General features: G+C 41.8%; 1 protein-coding gene across 3 annotated transcripts in view; it reads left to right on the forward strand.

Annotated features, from left to right (window-relative positions):
- PTPRE (protein tyrosine phosphatase receptor type E) overlaps nucleotides 1–9,133 on the forward strand; it is an 83,040-nt gene extending 73,907 nt beyond the window's left edge. For all 3 annotated transcript variants that reach the window (XM_079312246.1, XM_079312247.1, XM_079312248.1), the window contains exons 12-20: nucleotides 77–212; nucleotides 1,870–2,019; nucleotides 3,101–3,194; nucleotides 3,595–3,671; nucleotides 4,753–4,887; nucleotides 5,540–5,665; nucleotides 6,419–6,579; nucleotides 7,689–7,824; nucleotides 8,754–9,133. In XM_079312246.1, the coding sequence (XP_079168372.1) occupies nucleotides 77–212; nucleotides 1,870–2,019; nucleotides 3,101–3,194; nucleotides 3,595–3,671; nucleotides 4,753–4,887; nucleotides 5,540–5,665; nucleotides 6,419–6,579; nucleotides 7,689–7,824; nucleotides 8,754–8,828 (1,090 nt within the window). In that variant the 3' untranslated portion in view covers nucleotides 8,829–9,133. The remainder of the gene's footprint in view (nucleotides 1–76; nucleotides 213–1,869; nucleotides 2,020–3,100; nucleotides 3,195–3,594; nucleotides 3,672–4,752; nucleotides 4,888–5,539; nucleotides 5,666–6,418; nucleotides 6,580–7,688; nucleotides 7,825–8,753) is intronic.
- The last annotated feature ends 7,588 nt before the right edge of the window (nucleotides 9,134–16,721 follow it).

A 16,721-nucleotide genomic window follows, 5' to 3' on the forward strand; every position in this document is an offset into this window, starting at 1 on the left:
TCCCAGTGAGAGTGTGAGCCCAGGCAGGGGCTCAGTGCAGCTGGGCTGGCTCCATGGGCCTGTTGTCCCTCCCCAGCGCTGGCGTGGGGCGCACGGGCACCTTCATCGTCATCGACGCCATCATGGACATGATGCACGCCGAGCGCAGGGTGGACGTCTTCGACTTCGTCTGCAGGATCCGCAACCAGCGGCCACAGATGGTTCAGACTGATGTGAGTGCACTGAGAGCAGCCCAGGGCACAGCTCCTCCTGGGCACAGCAGGAAATGCTGCTGTGTTCCCACTCCTGGGCAGCACAGCCGATGGAAAAGATGGGGTTGGACAGGGCTTGGAGCAGCCTGGGATTAGTGGGAAGGTGTTGGTCTGGGGAGAAACTCCCAGTGTTGATCTCTGTAGAACCTCCCAAGTGTAGATCTGGACAGAAACTCCCAAGTGTTGATGTGGGTAGAACCTCCCAAGTGTAGATCTGGACAGAAACTCCCAAGTGTTGATGTGGGTAGAACCTCCCCAGTGTTGATCTGGGTACAACCTCCAAGTGTTGGTCTCTGTAGAACCTCCCAAGTGTAGATCTGGACAGAACCTCCCAAGTGTTGGTCTCTGTAGAACCTCCCAAATGTTGATCTGGGTACAACCTCCAAGTGTTGGTCTCTGTAAAATCTCCCAAATGTTGATCTGGGCAGAACCTCCCAAAGTTGATCTGGGCAGAACATCCCAAATGTTGATCTCAGTAGAACCTCCAAGTGTTGATCTGGGTACAACCTCCAAGTGTTGGTCTCTATAGAACCTCTCAAATGTTGATCTGGGCAGAAGTTCCAAATGTTGATCTCTGTAAAACCTCCCCAGTCTTGATCTCAGTGGATCCTCCAAATGTTGATCTGGGCAGAACCTCCCAGGTGTTGATCTCAGTGGATCCTCCAAGTGTTGATCTCTGTAGAACCTCCAGATGTTACTGTATAAGGGTTGCTGAGTGCCAGAAGGACACACTAACATGGGACTCTCCTGCATGGTGCAAGAACAAGAAAGAGCAGTTTATTGAAGGGAGCCATGGTTTTAAATAAGACAGTGAAAAGCAAAATACAATCAGTTCATTGGTCAGAGGAGACACCTCTCATCCCAGGCTTTCCCACTGATCTAGCAGGTGTTTATCTTTTGTTAAAATTCTCTTGTGTTTACAGTAGAGAAAGGGCTTCTAGCTCGGGAAAAATCCCAGCTAAACCTGAGAAAGCCAGACTGAAAAAATCTTCTAATATTCTTCCTGGGACTATAATGGCCACAGGAAGTGTCCCTGCCTATGGCACGGGTGGAATGGATGAGTTTTAAGGTCCTTTCTGACCCAAAAATCATTCTGGGATTCTCTAATTCAAAAATGCACAAAGCCCAGTGAAAGATGTGGGGTGGGGGAGAAGATAAAGGCAGAGAAGAACACAGTGAAACACTGAATTTTTCAGAGTCATTTCCATGTTTTCCCAAGCACATGGGAGTGGATATCAGAGAATGAGTGGAAATGTGAGCAAAACAGGAAAACTCTGGTTTAGCATAATAATTTCTAATTATTTTAATGATTAGGAGATAGTCACCAAACAGTGACAAGACAAGGAGCAGTGGCTTTGAACAGCCAGAGGGCAGGGCTGGATGGGATATTGGGAAGGAGCTGGGATGGAATTCCCAGATTTGCTGTGGCTGCCCCTGGATCCCTGGCAGTGCCCAGGGCCAGGCTGGACACTGGGACAGTGGGAGGTGTCCCTGCCATGGATGGGGTGACACTGGTTGAGCTTTAAGATCCCTTCCCACCCAAACCATTCAGTGATTTTTAAGTGAGTGCCAGAATTCCTCATTTCCCTCCTTTCATCTTCCTCTCTGTCCCTTCCAGATGCAATATTCCTTCATCTACCAAGCCTTACTCGAGTACTACCTCTATGGGGACACAGAGCTGGATGTGTCATCCCTGGAAAAACACCTCCAGACTTCCCACAATGCTGCACCAAACCTGGTCAAAATAGGGCTGGAAGAGGAATTTAAAGTAAGTATGGAAATCTTTGCTGTAGGATTTCCAAGATTTAAGCTGAGAGGATAAAAGTGTAACCTTAAAGGTGCATGAAAGGGAAGAAGTTGTTTTATTTGGTGGTTGTTGTGAATGGGGCCTTGCTGAACATCCTGTTCCCTAAATTCAGATTTTAATCTCATTCCCCCATTCAGAGCTGTGTCATTCTGTGGCCATCCCCCAAATGTTTTTTATAAAAGAAAAGTGGAGTGATTCTCTGGGTCTGGTACAAGCTGCCAAATCAGATAATGCTGGAAGGGGAAACTGGATGAGGAGCTCCAAATCTGCATCCCAGTGGGATTGCTAAATCTGAGGTGACTGACAGCAGGGAGAACTGCAGGGAATTCACAGGGCTGGTGCTGAATGTCCAGATTGTCAAGAGAAAAACCTCAAAGAAATCCAAAACCCTCCAATTTCTTGTCAGGGGAGGAACCCCAGATGAAGAAAACCACACTAGCTGTGTGTGATCATTGTTAAAATTACTTCCCTGAGGGAATAGTTAGAATATTTTTATGGTTTTCCGTATGGCAAAATATTTATTTTCTATATGGGTTTAAAATAATAATTGACATCTGGGTGTTAACTGGAGTTCTTCCTTTGCTTTGAAGGATTAATATAAGCAGAAATTGGGAACTGGGTAAAGAAAATGTTGTAAAAAAAATTTTGATGATAGAGCAACAAGTTCCAAAATCAATAGTATTGAGGGAAGGAAGATCAGAGGGGATATTGGGATGGAATTTTTGGCTGTGAGGGTGGGCAGGCCCTGGCACAGAGTGCCCAGATTTGCTGTGGCTGTGAAATGCAGCAGTGCCCAAGGTGAGGCTGGAGCACTGGGACAGTGGAAGGTGTCCCTGCCATGGCAGGGTGGGATTTAAACCAACCTAAACCATCCTGGGATTCTGTGACTGTTACTCTTTAATTGTTCCAGCCAGGACAGCGGAGTGGCCTCAGGCTCCCTGTGCCTGTGGCACTGGTTTGTGACCCCAGAGTGTCCCTGTGAGCCTGGCAGAGCAGGCTGTGCCAGCCCTGCCCTGTGCTCACCCTGCCTGTGTCCCTGCAGAAGCTGACCAATGTCCGCATCATGAAGGAGAACATGAGGACTGGAAACCTCCCAGCCAACATGAAGAAAGCCAGAGTCATCCAGATCATCCCCTGTAAGAGCTCATCTCCTGAAAAGTGCCATAAATCCCTGGCTGGCAGCACACACTCAGAGCACAGCTCCCCTTACTGGCATCTGTAAAAAACTCACTTTGACTAAATCACCCCCAAATCTGTTATAACTGGGGATTTTGAGTTAAATAACTCAGCAGTTTCACCTTTTAATCCACCCCTTTTCTGTCTGATTCCTTGCACCGTCTCAGCAGCACTGAAATGTTTGAACATTTCAGAGAAGAGATTTGGTGGGGGTTTGTTCTTCCATGTGCAGTTGGCAAAAGCAAGACTGGACTCAAAATTAAGATTAGACTTTTTTTTTACTGGACTCAAAACTAAGCCCAGCCTTTTTTTTTTTTTTTTTTTTTTTTTTTTTTTTTTTTTTTTTTTTTTTTTCCCCAGATGACTTTAACAGAGTGATTCTGTCCATGAAAAGAGGGCAGGAGTACACAGACTACATCAATGCTTCCTTCATAGATGTAAGTACACAACATTTTCATGCATTTCCTTTTGAAATCAGATTTTTCTGCTCCTAATAGGTCTTTTTAAAGAGGCACAATCAGCTTGGCTTGCAAAGAGCACAAGCTTTTTTTATGGGAGTTTCCAAATACATTTCTTATCTGATGTTTTTAATTTCAGTTTAATTTCAATTTAAACCCTGTTGTTAGGTTTATAAACCAAACCTTTTATTAAATTCTGACCAAACAAATCAGCTGCACCAACAGCCAGTGATTACAGTATCTAGGTCAGGTTAACAGGTGTAAATATTTGCTTTTTTGAGAAACAGAAAAGTCAGTGTTGAGCACAGGGAAAAGCTGTCACAGTGTTTGGCAGCCAGGCTTTTCTTGGGCAGAGCTGGATGAATTCCAGGCTTTCTTCCCAGCTTCCTGTTGGAAGCTGAACATGAGATTGTAGCTTTTTTGTTTAAATATGAGAATTAATCATGTCCTTAAGCAGTACCATGACATTAGTGACTGGGGGTTGTGGGTTCCATGCAGATCACATCTGCAGGGAAAGGAGGAAAGGCTGGATGTGCCCCTGGTGCTGGGTCACAGGTTGGACTTGAGGATCTCAGAGCTCTTTTCCAGCCTCACTGACTCTGTGAAATAAAACTGGACCTCAAAACTTGAGGTAAAGTTAATTCTGGAGAAAAGCTGGGAGCTGCTGTTGTGACAATCTTGGGAAATGTGGTCCTGCAGAATCTCATCCCCTCAGCCACAACTGGAAAAACCCCCCTGAGGGCTGGGAGGAGATTTTGGAGTCACAGAATGGCTGAGGTTGAAAAAACTCTGAGACCACTGAGTCCAACCATCCCCAGCCTGCCAGGGCCACCACTGCCCGTGTCCCCCAGTGCCACCTCCACACTTAAAATCCCTTCAGGGATGGGGATTTCACTGCTCTGAGCACTGACAACACTTCCAGTGGGGAAATTTCCCCTAAAATCCAATTCCCCCTTCCCTGGTGCAGCTTGGGGCCGTTCCCTGGGGCAGAAGGGATCAAGATCCCCCCCTGACCATCAGCCCTGTCCTGTCCCTGGCTGATCCCCCTCCTTCCCCACAGGGCTATCGACAGAAGGATTATTTCATTGCCACCCAGGGCCCCCTCCCTCACACAGTGGAGGATTTCTGGAGGATGGTGTGGGAGTGGAAGTGTCACACCATCGTGATGCTCACCGAGGTCCAGGAGAGGGAGCAGGTACGTTCCCCCTGCCTAAAAATTCCAGCAGTCCAAGATTTTTATTTTTTTTTCCTTTCTTAAAATGAGCACTTGTTTCACTCTTTGGTGTGGGCAGCGTGGCTGGAATATTATGATTTTTGAAAGCTTGAGTTGACATCAAGGGATGCCTGACATGGGACAGAGTTTTGGTTTTTTGGGAATAAAGATTTGTGGGAACTTTTATCCCAGTAAAAGCTCCCATTGTTCATTCTGAACCTATCCTAGTATGATTTAAATACGAGGATTAATTAATTATTTGATTTAAATATGAGAATTTATGTCATTAATTAATTAAAGAGTCCTGTGCTGCAGATGAAAAATTATGGGTTCAACAAGGATGTTGTAAAAAGCTTTTTCTTGGTGGATTTGGGAGGTTTTTAACAACATTGCCTTGCTTCCAGGAATTCCATTTATTATTCTACTCTGTTTTAAAACAATATTTGCTGTCTGGGCCTCCTGAGCCCTTTTCTTCATGATGGTTTCTATTCAAGAAATATTTTATCACTGTATTCTTAGTGTTTAGAACACACTTATTATGCTGGATGTCATTTATTATATCAGAGATTTATGGCAATGTAGATAACTAGGGGAAAAAAAATCAAGGAATGTTTGCAATTCTCTGGATTTGTAGGAAAAATGCTGCCAGTACTGGCCATCAGAGGGCTCTGTGACTCATGGAGACATCACAGTGGAAATCAAGAGTGACAGCCTGATGGATGCCATCAGTGTGAGGGATTTCCTGGTGACATATAATCAGGTAATTCATCAAAATTCCAGCAGTTTTTGAAATTATTTTTTTAAATTTTTATTCCATCAGAAGGCATTTACAGCTCTGGTTATGTATCTTAAATCCTGGGATTTCTGTCTAAATTTAAATGTGGTTAATTAAAAGCTGGCATTAAGAGGAAGCTTGAAATAGGAATTTATATGAAATTTTATATTTCATATAAAATTACATGAAATAAATTTGCTTCAAGTCCCTGAAAATTCTGGTCAGTAAAAGAGGTGATTGCAAAATTGGGCGTGAGTTTTGGGGTTTTTTAACTGTTTTTGTAGTTTGTATCCTAGTTTTTTTTCCTGCCATCTCCTACATAGGTATCAAAGAAAATTTGATTTTTCACAGAATTCCTGACAGGTTTGGTTTGAAAGGGACTTTAAAACTCACCTCACTCCACCCCCTGCCATGGGCAGAGACACCTCCCACTGTCCCAGGTTTTCCCAAGCCCTGTCCAACCTGGCCCTGGACACTTCCAGTGTATCCTAAATCCTTCTCAGAGGAAACAGCTGTGCAAACCAAAGGAAGATTGTAGGGGGGAATTATCAGTGTGGGGAGGGGATTTAGAAACAGACCTGCCAGGACAGAGTCATGGAATATTACTGGAAATAAGATCAACAAGGTCCTTGATGTGTTATGGACCAGGCTCCTGTCGCAACCTGCAGATGTTCCAGGCAGGAATTGTGTTTCCACCTGGGAGCACCAAGTGGCTGAATGGTGTTTTCCTGCTGGCAGAGCAACCAGGAGAAGCAGAGCAGGCTGGTGAGGCAGTTCCACTTCCATGGGTGGCCGGAGATCGGGATTCCAGCCGAAGGGAAGGGCATGATCGACCTCATTGCAGCTGTGCAGAAACAGCAGCAGCAGACAGGGAACCACCCCATCACTGTGCACTGCAGGTGAGCCCCCTCTGCCCCTCTGCCTGGCTATTCCATACCCCTGTGTCCTGCTCTGGAGGACAGGTGTTTGCTAAGAAAGGCAGGAGCCTCTCTTTGAAATGGAGAATGGAAACCCCCTCCCTCCAAATTTATTATAATTTTGAAATTAAGGAGCTCTCAGGCAAAGAGATGGGAATCAGGAATAACAGTTCTTTGCTAGGAAAATTAAAATAGAAATGCAGTATTACACAGAACAATCCCAAACCCTGCCAGAGTCAGAATCCAAGCTGATCCAGTCAGTCAGGGTGGTGGCACAGTCCCATTCCATGGTGCTGCATCCTCCTGCAGGGACAGATGTGGCTCAGCTGGAGCAGTGCTCCTGGAGAAGGTTTCCTCTGAAGCTCCAGGGATGATGTGCAAGGGTCTGGTTTTCCTCTGGAATCCAGTGGAAAGAAGGTTCCTTGGTGTCCAAAATGTCAGTTTTTATCTGGGTAGGAAAGGCTTGGCTCCTCCCCTGGCTGGAGCATCTCCCAGTGGGATGATGGAATTTTATCAGCCATGCACTGGGACTCACTGGCCATGAACAGGAGATACCTCCTGGAGGGAGGATGGACTGTGGGAAGATAAAGATGATTGCCCCAGCTGGTTTAAAGATGGCCCATTAGCAGATAATGTGTGTCAGGAGATCAGGGTCACTGCCCCACCCAGTTTCAAACAATGGCCCATTAACAGGAGATATCTCCCACAGGGATAAGAATCTCTGCCACACCCAGTTTTTAACAATGGCCCATTAACAGGTGATACCTCCTGGATGAAGGGTGGGTCATGGGAAAGGTAAAGATGACTGCCCCACCTGGTTTCTAACACCTGACCCATGAACAGGAGATATCTCCTGGAGGGAGGATGGGCTGTGGGAAGATAAAGATGATTGTCCCAGCTGGTTTAAAGATGGCCCATTAGCAGAGGATATCTCCCACAGAGAGGAGGGTCACTGCCCCACCTGGTTTTAACAAATATTGATAGAATACACACCCATGGTCACATCCTGCATTGTAACCCAAGACACCCTGGCATTCCTCTTTTCCCATTTTTACCCCAGTTCATGCCCAACAAACGTGTTTGCATTGCAGTGCTGGAGCAGGGAGAACAGGAACCTTCATAGCCCTGAGCAACATCCTGGAGCGGGTGAAGGCTGAGGGGCTGCTGGACGTGTTCCAAGCTGTGAAGAGCTTGAGGCTACAGAGGCCACACATGGTGCAAACACTGGTATGGGATTTGCCAGGGCTTGGGAAGGGAGTTCTGTGTGTAAATGTTCTTGGGAGAGGGGAATAAAGGGAGAGTGACAGCAATTTTTGGCAGATTGACATCAATGATGTTTGGTGGGTGTGTGTGTGTAAAAGGCATAAATCAGGGTTTTACAGGGGTTTTTAGGGTTTGCCTAAAAATACAACTTAGTTGAATAGTCTCTGTTTTTAGGAACTTGAAAACAGTTTAGCAGTCAAACTAAACATATTTTGAGTGTTGCAGGTGATAAAATCTATTAAGTAAATGGCTTTCAAGCTATTAATCAGTAGTTCATTCTTACCTTAAAATGTCTGGAATCATGGAATGGTTTGGGTTGGAAGGGACCTTAAAGCTCATCCCATTCCCACCCTTGCCATGGGCAGGGGCACCTCCCACTACCCCAGGTGCTCCAAGCCCTGTCCAGCCTGGCCTTGGACCCTGCCAGAGATGTGGAAATCCTTGGAAATGTCTCTGACTTGTTTAAAATATTTAAAGTTTTCCTTCAAGTCATCTAAAACTACTATTTGAAGCTTAGTCCAGATACTTTTCCCTATATGAGTAAAGATGAAAAAGTCTTTTGAGACTTTTCTTAACTTGAGAATATCCAAAAATACTGATATTTTTGATTTCCATTCAGCAATCTGAAACCTCTTTGGAAACAATCACCTCAAACCCTTTTTCTCTGTCCCACAGATAGGAAGAAAGATCACAGAGCAGCAGTCAGCCTGTGTCTGACCAAAGAAAGAGGAACCATTGTTTTTATTTAAAACAATAAACAGAAATCAGAACAGACCAGTCCTCAGCTGCTGCTCCCAGTTAGGCCATGCTGAATTTATCACTGGGATTTGCAGAATTCAGATTTTCTCAGCATAACCAAAGCCACATTTTCATCTTTTTTCCTTGTTTTTCAGGAACAGTATGAATTCTGCTACAGAGTGGTACAAGATTTCATCGACATCTTTTCAGATTATGCTAATTTCAAATGAGAATTCTGCCTTATTTTTTAATTTGTCTGTATAAATAGTTGTATATTATGTTAATTTATTCCGTGTCACTTGGATTGTTGACTGAACTGTAAATATGTTATGCTGGCTCTAAAAGTTGCATTTGCTGTATAAAGTTGTTTCTTAAATATAAATATCTTCTAAAGCAAAGTATAATGTTCCTATACTGTATAGCACTGTAAGATGGGATAGAAATCTTTATTCTGAATAACAAAAAAATAATTCTTGGTTGGTTTTTTTCCTTTTAATTTTGCCACTCATAAATATTTATCAACATTATCTCCCAATTCTTGAATTTTTTTGACAGGTGATTTACAGGTCATCCTAAAAAAAGTGAATTTTGGTGCACGTGTTTAAACATGTTTTGTTCACCAAGAAAAAAGATATTTATTTTTCCAGGCTGTTTTAAAGAGCCTCCGAGTCTTGCTGTCCATGGGATAAAATCAGTAGAAATACAGATTTGAATTTTTGAATTAACAGAACTTTTAAAGCCCTGTTAATTTTTTTTTTCCTCAAATATTGTTTAAATTGACTTAGGCAATAATGTGGTTTTTAGAATATTTTGCATATTTGAAAAGTATATTTTGCAGCACCTGAAGTTGTCTACTTGAAGAGAAAGGCCAGAAATGGAGTTAAAAGCTTCTCTTCTCTATAAACACCTGCATAATTCCTCACTTCTTTAAGATAAGAGATGAACTCTTATTCCTTGATTTAACTCAGCAGGATAATTAAGAGGTAAAAATTGGAAAAAACCATTTTATGAACAGTTTAATGTCAGAAACATTGAGTATTGTAACAAAAGTTCCTCCAGGTCCTTACCCTTCAAGAAATCAAAAAAGGACTTTGCATAGGGGGTTTAGGGTTGTGTACAGAGAGATATTTTTATTTTTTTTTATTACAGCCCTGACCAGGGGCTGGAAAATCCCCAAAATCACAGGGCACCCGAATGTTGAATATTTCCCAAGTTTATCTTCCCCACTCTTCCCAAAGCATCTCTGAGTTAATGAGCACAAAGGGGTGAATCTCTAATTAATCACAAATATGCAACAGCTCTGTCTCATCCAGCCAGGCTTTGGCCATGCAACATCCAAGCCTTATTTCAAACAAGCAGCTTAAACTGAGCTTTTCCCTGCTGTTCTTGCACTATTTTATCTCATTCCAAAATAACCTCATTGCACCTTGGAGCAATGCAAAGGGATGGGAAGGTGTGTCTGGGTCTCCTTCCATTCCAGCCTGGCTGGAAAAAGGTTTGGGATTGGAATTCCTGAGCACCCAATTCCCACAGTGCCATTGGCTGTTCTTGTCTTCCCATCGCTGCACTCCTGTATTTATTTGTACAGTAAATTATGCACTTCAAAAATGAGATTGTTTAAAGACTAAACTCGCTTGTGAGTCTCTATGAGAAGAAACACTCAAGCCACAGGGTTGGGTAGTGAAAGTGGAGCTGAGGAAGGGCATGGTCCTGAAATTCCATCCAAATCCAAAGAGCAGAATCCATTCAGCCTGGGAATGGAACAGTGGGGGTTCAGTCTGATTTACAGCACAGGGAGACTCCCAGAGGTTGGGGAATAATGCAGAGGAATTCCCATTTTCTGATCCTGACCATTAGCCTGCATTTGAATAATAATTTGTCCAATTTTGGGTTCCCTGAGGGAAAAGCTTGGGGTGAATTGTCCATGAGGTCAATCTCAGTGCAGGGAGACTCTGAAAAGTTGGAAAATAATGCAAAGGGTTTCCCATTGTATGATCCTGGTGTCAGGATTTTTCCAACCATTCAACCACCATATGAATAGTAATAATTTATCTGTTGGGCAGATTTTGTGGGTCCCTGAGGTAAAAAGTGGTGTTGAGTTGTCTCATGAGGTCAATCTCAATGCAGGGTGACTCTGAAAGGTTGGAAAATAAAGGAATTCCCACTTTATGATCCTGATGTCAGGATCTTTCTGAGCATGTGGGCAGCATCTGAACAATAATAATTTGTCAGATTTTTGGATCCCTGAGGTAATACCTTGGGGTGAGTTGTCCATGAGGTCAATCTCTGTGCAGGGGGATCCAAGAGGTTGGAAAATAAGGCAAAGGAATTCCCATTTTATGATCTTGATTTCAGGATGTTTTCAACCATTTAGGAAGCATTGGAATAATAATAATAATAATAATAATAATGATAATTTGTCTGTTGGGCAGATTTGTGGATCCCAGTGGTAAAAACTAGGATTGTCCATGAGGTCAATCTCAGTGCAGGGAGGTTGGAAAATAAAGGAATTCCCACATTATGATCCTGATGTCAAGATCTTTCTGACCATTTAGCCAGCATCTGAACAATAATTATTTATGTGTTAGGCAGATTTTGGGGTCTTTGAGGTAAAACCTGGGGTTGAGTTGTCCATGAGGTCAATCTCAGTGCAGCAGGGATGGGGTGTGGGGGTCCCACAGCCCCCCCAGGAGCTGCAGCACAAGGTTCAGCTGGGACACCAAATCCTCAGATTTTAGTTGAGATATCGAGGAGGAAAGAGAAAATGCCTAAAATATAATTCACAATTCACAACTGTAGCTCTGTAAAAGTTTTTTTTGTGGAATTTGAGGAGCTCCCTTGGCAGCTATTGGTGTGCTCATGGCTGGAGCTCTACGGGGTGTCTTGGGTTGGAATTTTCCTTTGAATCTCCATCTGTTGCTTGGAATTCCTTTGGAAGGCCAAGTAGTTGGATTGGAATTTTCCTTTGAATCTCCATCTGTTGCTAGGAATTCCTTTGGAAGGCCAAGTAGTTGGATTGGAAGTGTCCTTCTGATCTGTGTGTGGCTTTGGTCACTGTGTGACTTTGTTCATGTGTTCAGGAGGTCCCAGCTCAGCGTTTCAGCCTTTGCTTCTCCACAGTCCATGGAAAACCATGGATTCCCTTCCAAGTGCTTGGCTGACTTGGGCCTTAATGAAGAATGCAAACTGTAATTAGCAGTGTTTTTTAGGCTATTTTTATGTATTTTTTAAACTTTTAAAACGAGCCTGACCACCCTGCGTTCAGTCTTTTGAAATGTTTGCGTTTCCCTAGTTCTATTTTTCATGTGAAGCTACTGGAACTTGTCTGTATAACCAAAATGTATTTAATTTGTCAAATCTTTATAATATATGTATGTATTATACAGTTTCAGCTCTTGTTATTTTCTTTTCTTACGTTTCTAATTTGATCTTGCTGTGTTTTTAATGCTGGTGAACGTGGCTGAATTATTTGTATATGCAAATTGCAAGATCTAATACATTCTGATGCAAGAACAAAGCTTCCTTTTTATTCTCCACCTGCATTATTTCCTTTAAATCTTTTAATTTCATTCCTGTGTTGTGTGTTCATTTGAATTAAGCATTTTAAAAGAGTCGAAATCCATTATCTAGATAAGTAATTTTTCAGTGCTTATCTGCAGCTGTGTGGGAGTAAAATTCTGATTTATTTTGGGGCTGAACATTGTGCATATAAAAGGTGTAGAAATTCAGGAAGCAGTTGGAATCCAGGTCTTCACAAACTGTCTGGATAAGTAAGAGCTAATGAAATAAACACAGTAAAATTAAGTAAAAATAATAAAATAATCCTGTGGTAAACTGTGGTGTCATACCAAGAGAAAAATAGGATCTAAACTTCCAGCTGTGTCACCAGTCATGAATTGGAAGTTCAGTCTAATTAACAGCAATTTCTTAATTCATTTTGACAGGTTTTGCATTGGACATGTTGCTAAAATCAGCCAAGAAGGTCCCATTGTTGTAACAGAGAGGGGGGAGGTTTGTGTAAAGCAGGAGTAACTGCTCAGGGGTTACATCCTAATGTCAAATCAAATATTTTCTGAACTTAACAAGTCTCTGATTTAATTTGCCATTGCATGTAAAATCTATTATTTAAAAAGCTGGTTTAATTTTTTTAATTATTCCAGAAGAGTTGATAAAATATTTTGTGTGATTGGGTCATGTACTTTCATGCAGCCTGTGAGATCACTGGAAGGTGAGGACAGGCAGGTGCCTTGGTGAGGTCTCAGCAAACTGAAGAATCTCAAATATTTATCAGTCATTAATTAATTGCTAGCTAATTAAATAAATATTGATAATTGTAGTTGTTGATCACACAGCAAACATGGATATTTTCATACTCTACTGGTGATAGTTGTTTTTTTCTTACTTTTAAACATTACTAAAAGATACCATAAAGACCTTCTGGTTTTAGAAACTCAACCTTTAGAAAAAAAAACCCCAAACAACATTTTAATTGGAAACTCTCCATGAAATATATTTATTTTAACTGAATATTTAAACAGTATAAACCAAGGCAGATCAAAGAGGTGTTTGCTCTGCACAAATGTCAAGCTCTGTTTTGCCTGATGCAGAAATTTTTGAATTGAGAATTTTCTGGGCCACTGAACTTCCCGAGGAGTGTTCTTCATCTGAGGAATTAAAAGGATTAGGATGTAATTTAGATCTTTTGGTGAGAGCTTCCTTCTAATGACTTTTATCCATTTGCTGTGCTGCTTTGCACAGAGGAGGGGAATTATTCAGTCATTAATGGAGTTGACACCTTGCCAAGGAAGTTTCTTTGCTCAAAGAATCTTTTTTCTCTTTTCACCCGTTTCCATTGCATGAGAAACTGCTCCAGCATTTTCCTGATTTTTTTTTTTTTTTCTGAATTCCAACTATCCATAAGCACAGAAAAGATCCAGGCTGGGATTTCTCACCAGTTGGGTGGATAAAAAGTAAGGAAAACTCTCCAGGTGGGAATCTTGCCCCAGTCCCAATAAAATGTACAAATTTCTACCCCAGCTGTCCAAAAGGACTGGCTGGGAAATGCAAAATCCCTCTTTGGGATTAAAAATGACCTGCTGATGGAAAAATTCCTGGATTGGGGATTTCATTCCCAAATTGGGCATGGGTGGGAGCTTTGGAGGCCAGGAGCTGGATTCCATCATCCTTGGGAGTGGTTTTGTAACTTTTGGAATTGGAAAATCTCTTACACAGATCTGGAACACATTGAAAAGTTTTAATTTTCATTTTAAACCTGATTTATTTCACTGGGATTTTATCTTTTGCTTCCCAGTCATCTTCCCTGGCTTTGAAGGACAATTGGAAAACTTATTTTCCAGATTAATTTGGATTACTTAAAATACAGATTTGACTTAAAAATATCAGTGTGTCCATCATATTTAAAAGGTCTTCCCTTAACAGTTTTCACCATTTAAGGTAAATTGATTATTTCAAAGTATTTGTTAACTGTGGATAGATAAAATTTGGAAACATACCATTTGTTCCCAAATTTATGCAGATTCCTCCCACATAAAATCCTTTGTCAAAATCAGGTTCTGTGCATGAATAAAAAGCCCTCCAAAAATCCTGGGTGCAATAATGTAATAATAATAAATAGTAATAAACTGTGATTTGAAGAGAGAAATTTGTTGCAAAACTTCCAATTTTCAGGGTTAATCATATGACTTCTCATCTCTTGGCTTTACACAATGTGAGTAGCCTAAATATTTATTTACTTTATACCTTATAAAAGCCCTAATTTAGGGAAAGTTTTAACCAGACTTTGTGCTTTTTAAATTAAAACTACTGATAGCACAAATCTGTGAGAAAAGATTCAGTGCTTCCAAACCACCTGTTCAGACACTTGAATAAATAACTCTGCATGAGGATCTTCGTGTGATAAATTAAAATGCTGATTTTTAAATTCTCTATTAAGGAAGTTCAAGCACTGATTTGATTTTTCTCCTCATTTTTGACAGTTTAACTTCATGGTGTATTCAGGTGTATTTGTCTAAATTAAATGTTTTCAAATTAACCTACCAGCAAATTTAAACCTTGAAGGAAATGTCTTTTTTATTGTTGTTTTTTTTTTTTAAATCTACTTCAGCAAATATTTGTACAGATGCTGTTTCAGAGAGCACTGCTGCTCTTGGAGACAGATTGAAAAGCTTTGTTATAATTTGTGTTTTCCTCTAAGTATTGCACATCACCAAAGCTGTGACACCTCTGTAAATCATGCCAGAAAATCCAATTATTGCCACAGTGCAGGTGTATTTATTTATTTGTGCTGTTTGATCACGTGTGAGCTGGCAGGGGCTGCAATAAATTCAATTTCTAAGCATTTTCCTGCTAGAAATTGTTTTAGCTACATCATTCAGGACCCCCTGGAAGGATTTTTTAATACTTGTTAATTAGCAATGATACCCAATTAGATACCAAATAGAATCCTGATTTTGGTATGGTTTATATCTAAATTAATGATTGTCCATTATTGTAAAAATAATAATAATATCCTCAACTAAATTAAAGACCCACCAAAGCTTACAAAATACACTTCAAAGTCATTTAATTGAAAAGAAATAATATTTTAAAAGCTGCTTCCATCTAACTGTATCACATCTAAAGTCATCACGCTACATAAAATAGTCTTTGAGGCAAGCTGGATAATAAAATAGGATAAAATCAAAAGTTCTGCTTTGTAAAAGATCTGAATAAGAGAATTTTATCCCCTGAAGCACAAGAGGCTGGATGACCTTGTCCTGTATTCCTTTCCCAAGCATCAAACTTGGAATGAAGGTTACATTTCATATCTCAATAATACATTATTATTATTATTATTATTATTATTATTATTATTATTATTATTATTATTATTATTATTATTATTATTATTATTATTATTATTATTCTGTCTTCAAACACAGAACATCGTGTTCATGTTGATTCTTGGCCTCATGGATCCTCAAATTTGAGTCTCAGTAATGAATTCCTGTTTGGGAGCAGAGATGGGGATCAGTTTGATATCTAACTGAAGGTAATTAATTTGCTGATTTAAATGGACTAAAAAATTTTAATTTAACTTTTACTGCTGCTCACCCTGTCCCATCCTTGCTCTCTTTATTTTTCTCCCTTTTATTGTTATGGTTAATAGTATTTTTGTGGCTAGTAGTGTTTTAATCAGATTAAACCCAGATGCTTAAATGACTTTATAGAGCCTAAGTGAAGCTGAATTGATATAAAGTCAATCTGGGTGTTTTTTGCTGTCTGAGGTGCAGAATTGGGACCACTCAGGGAGGGGCTCAATAATGGACAGGTACAGGTGTAGGTTCAGGTGCAGGTTCAGAATACAGATCTAGATAAGGTTCAGGTAAAAATATGGGTACAGGTTCATGTACAGGTGCAGGTGTGAACAAAGGTTCAGGTACAAGTTCAGGTACAGACACCTGAACCTCAGGTGTGAGCACAGGTACTGTTAAGGGTACAGGTGTAGGTGGAGGTTCATGTACAGACACAGGTACAGCACAGGTTTAGGTACAGGTATAGCCACAGGTACAGGTTCAGGCACAAGTACAGGTAGAGGTTTATGTACAGATACAGGTTTGGTCACAGGTACAAGTTCAGGAAAAGGCCCAGGTTGGGGCACAGATACAGGTTCAGGGACACAGGTACAAGCACAGGTTCAGATCCACGTACAGGTTCTATGCCAGGTTTGTGCACAGAAACAGGTTCAGGATGGGGCACAGGTACAGGTACAAGTACAGGTACGTGTTCGGGCCGGTCGCGCTGCCGGTCCCGGGCAGCGCCTGAGGCGCGCGCGGCTCCGCAGAGCGGCGCCTCCGTTTGAACTCAAACAGCCCTGCCCGCTCCCCATTGGCTCCGCTGCGCGGCGCGCGCCGCCCCCTCCGCCAATCAGAGGCCACCGCGCTCCTTTTCGAATGTTCAACCGTCAGCTCGCGGCGGATGTTTCTCCTTCCGCCGATGCGGCACGGAAAAAAGGTAAAAGAGTCCCTGTGCCCGGTGCCGCTCGTGGCGGCGGGGCGGGCTCGGTGTTGTCCCGCAGCCATGGCTGCTGCCGGCAGGCGCGGGCGGTGCCGGCGGTTCCCGCT

This window comes from Erithacus rubecula (assembly GCF_903797595.1).
Source record: "Erithacus rubecula genome assembly, chromosome: 9".
Classification (NCBI taxonomy): Eukaryota; Metazoa; Chordata; class Aves; order Passeriformes; family Muscicapidae; genus Erithacus; species Erithacus rubecula.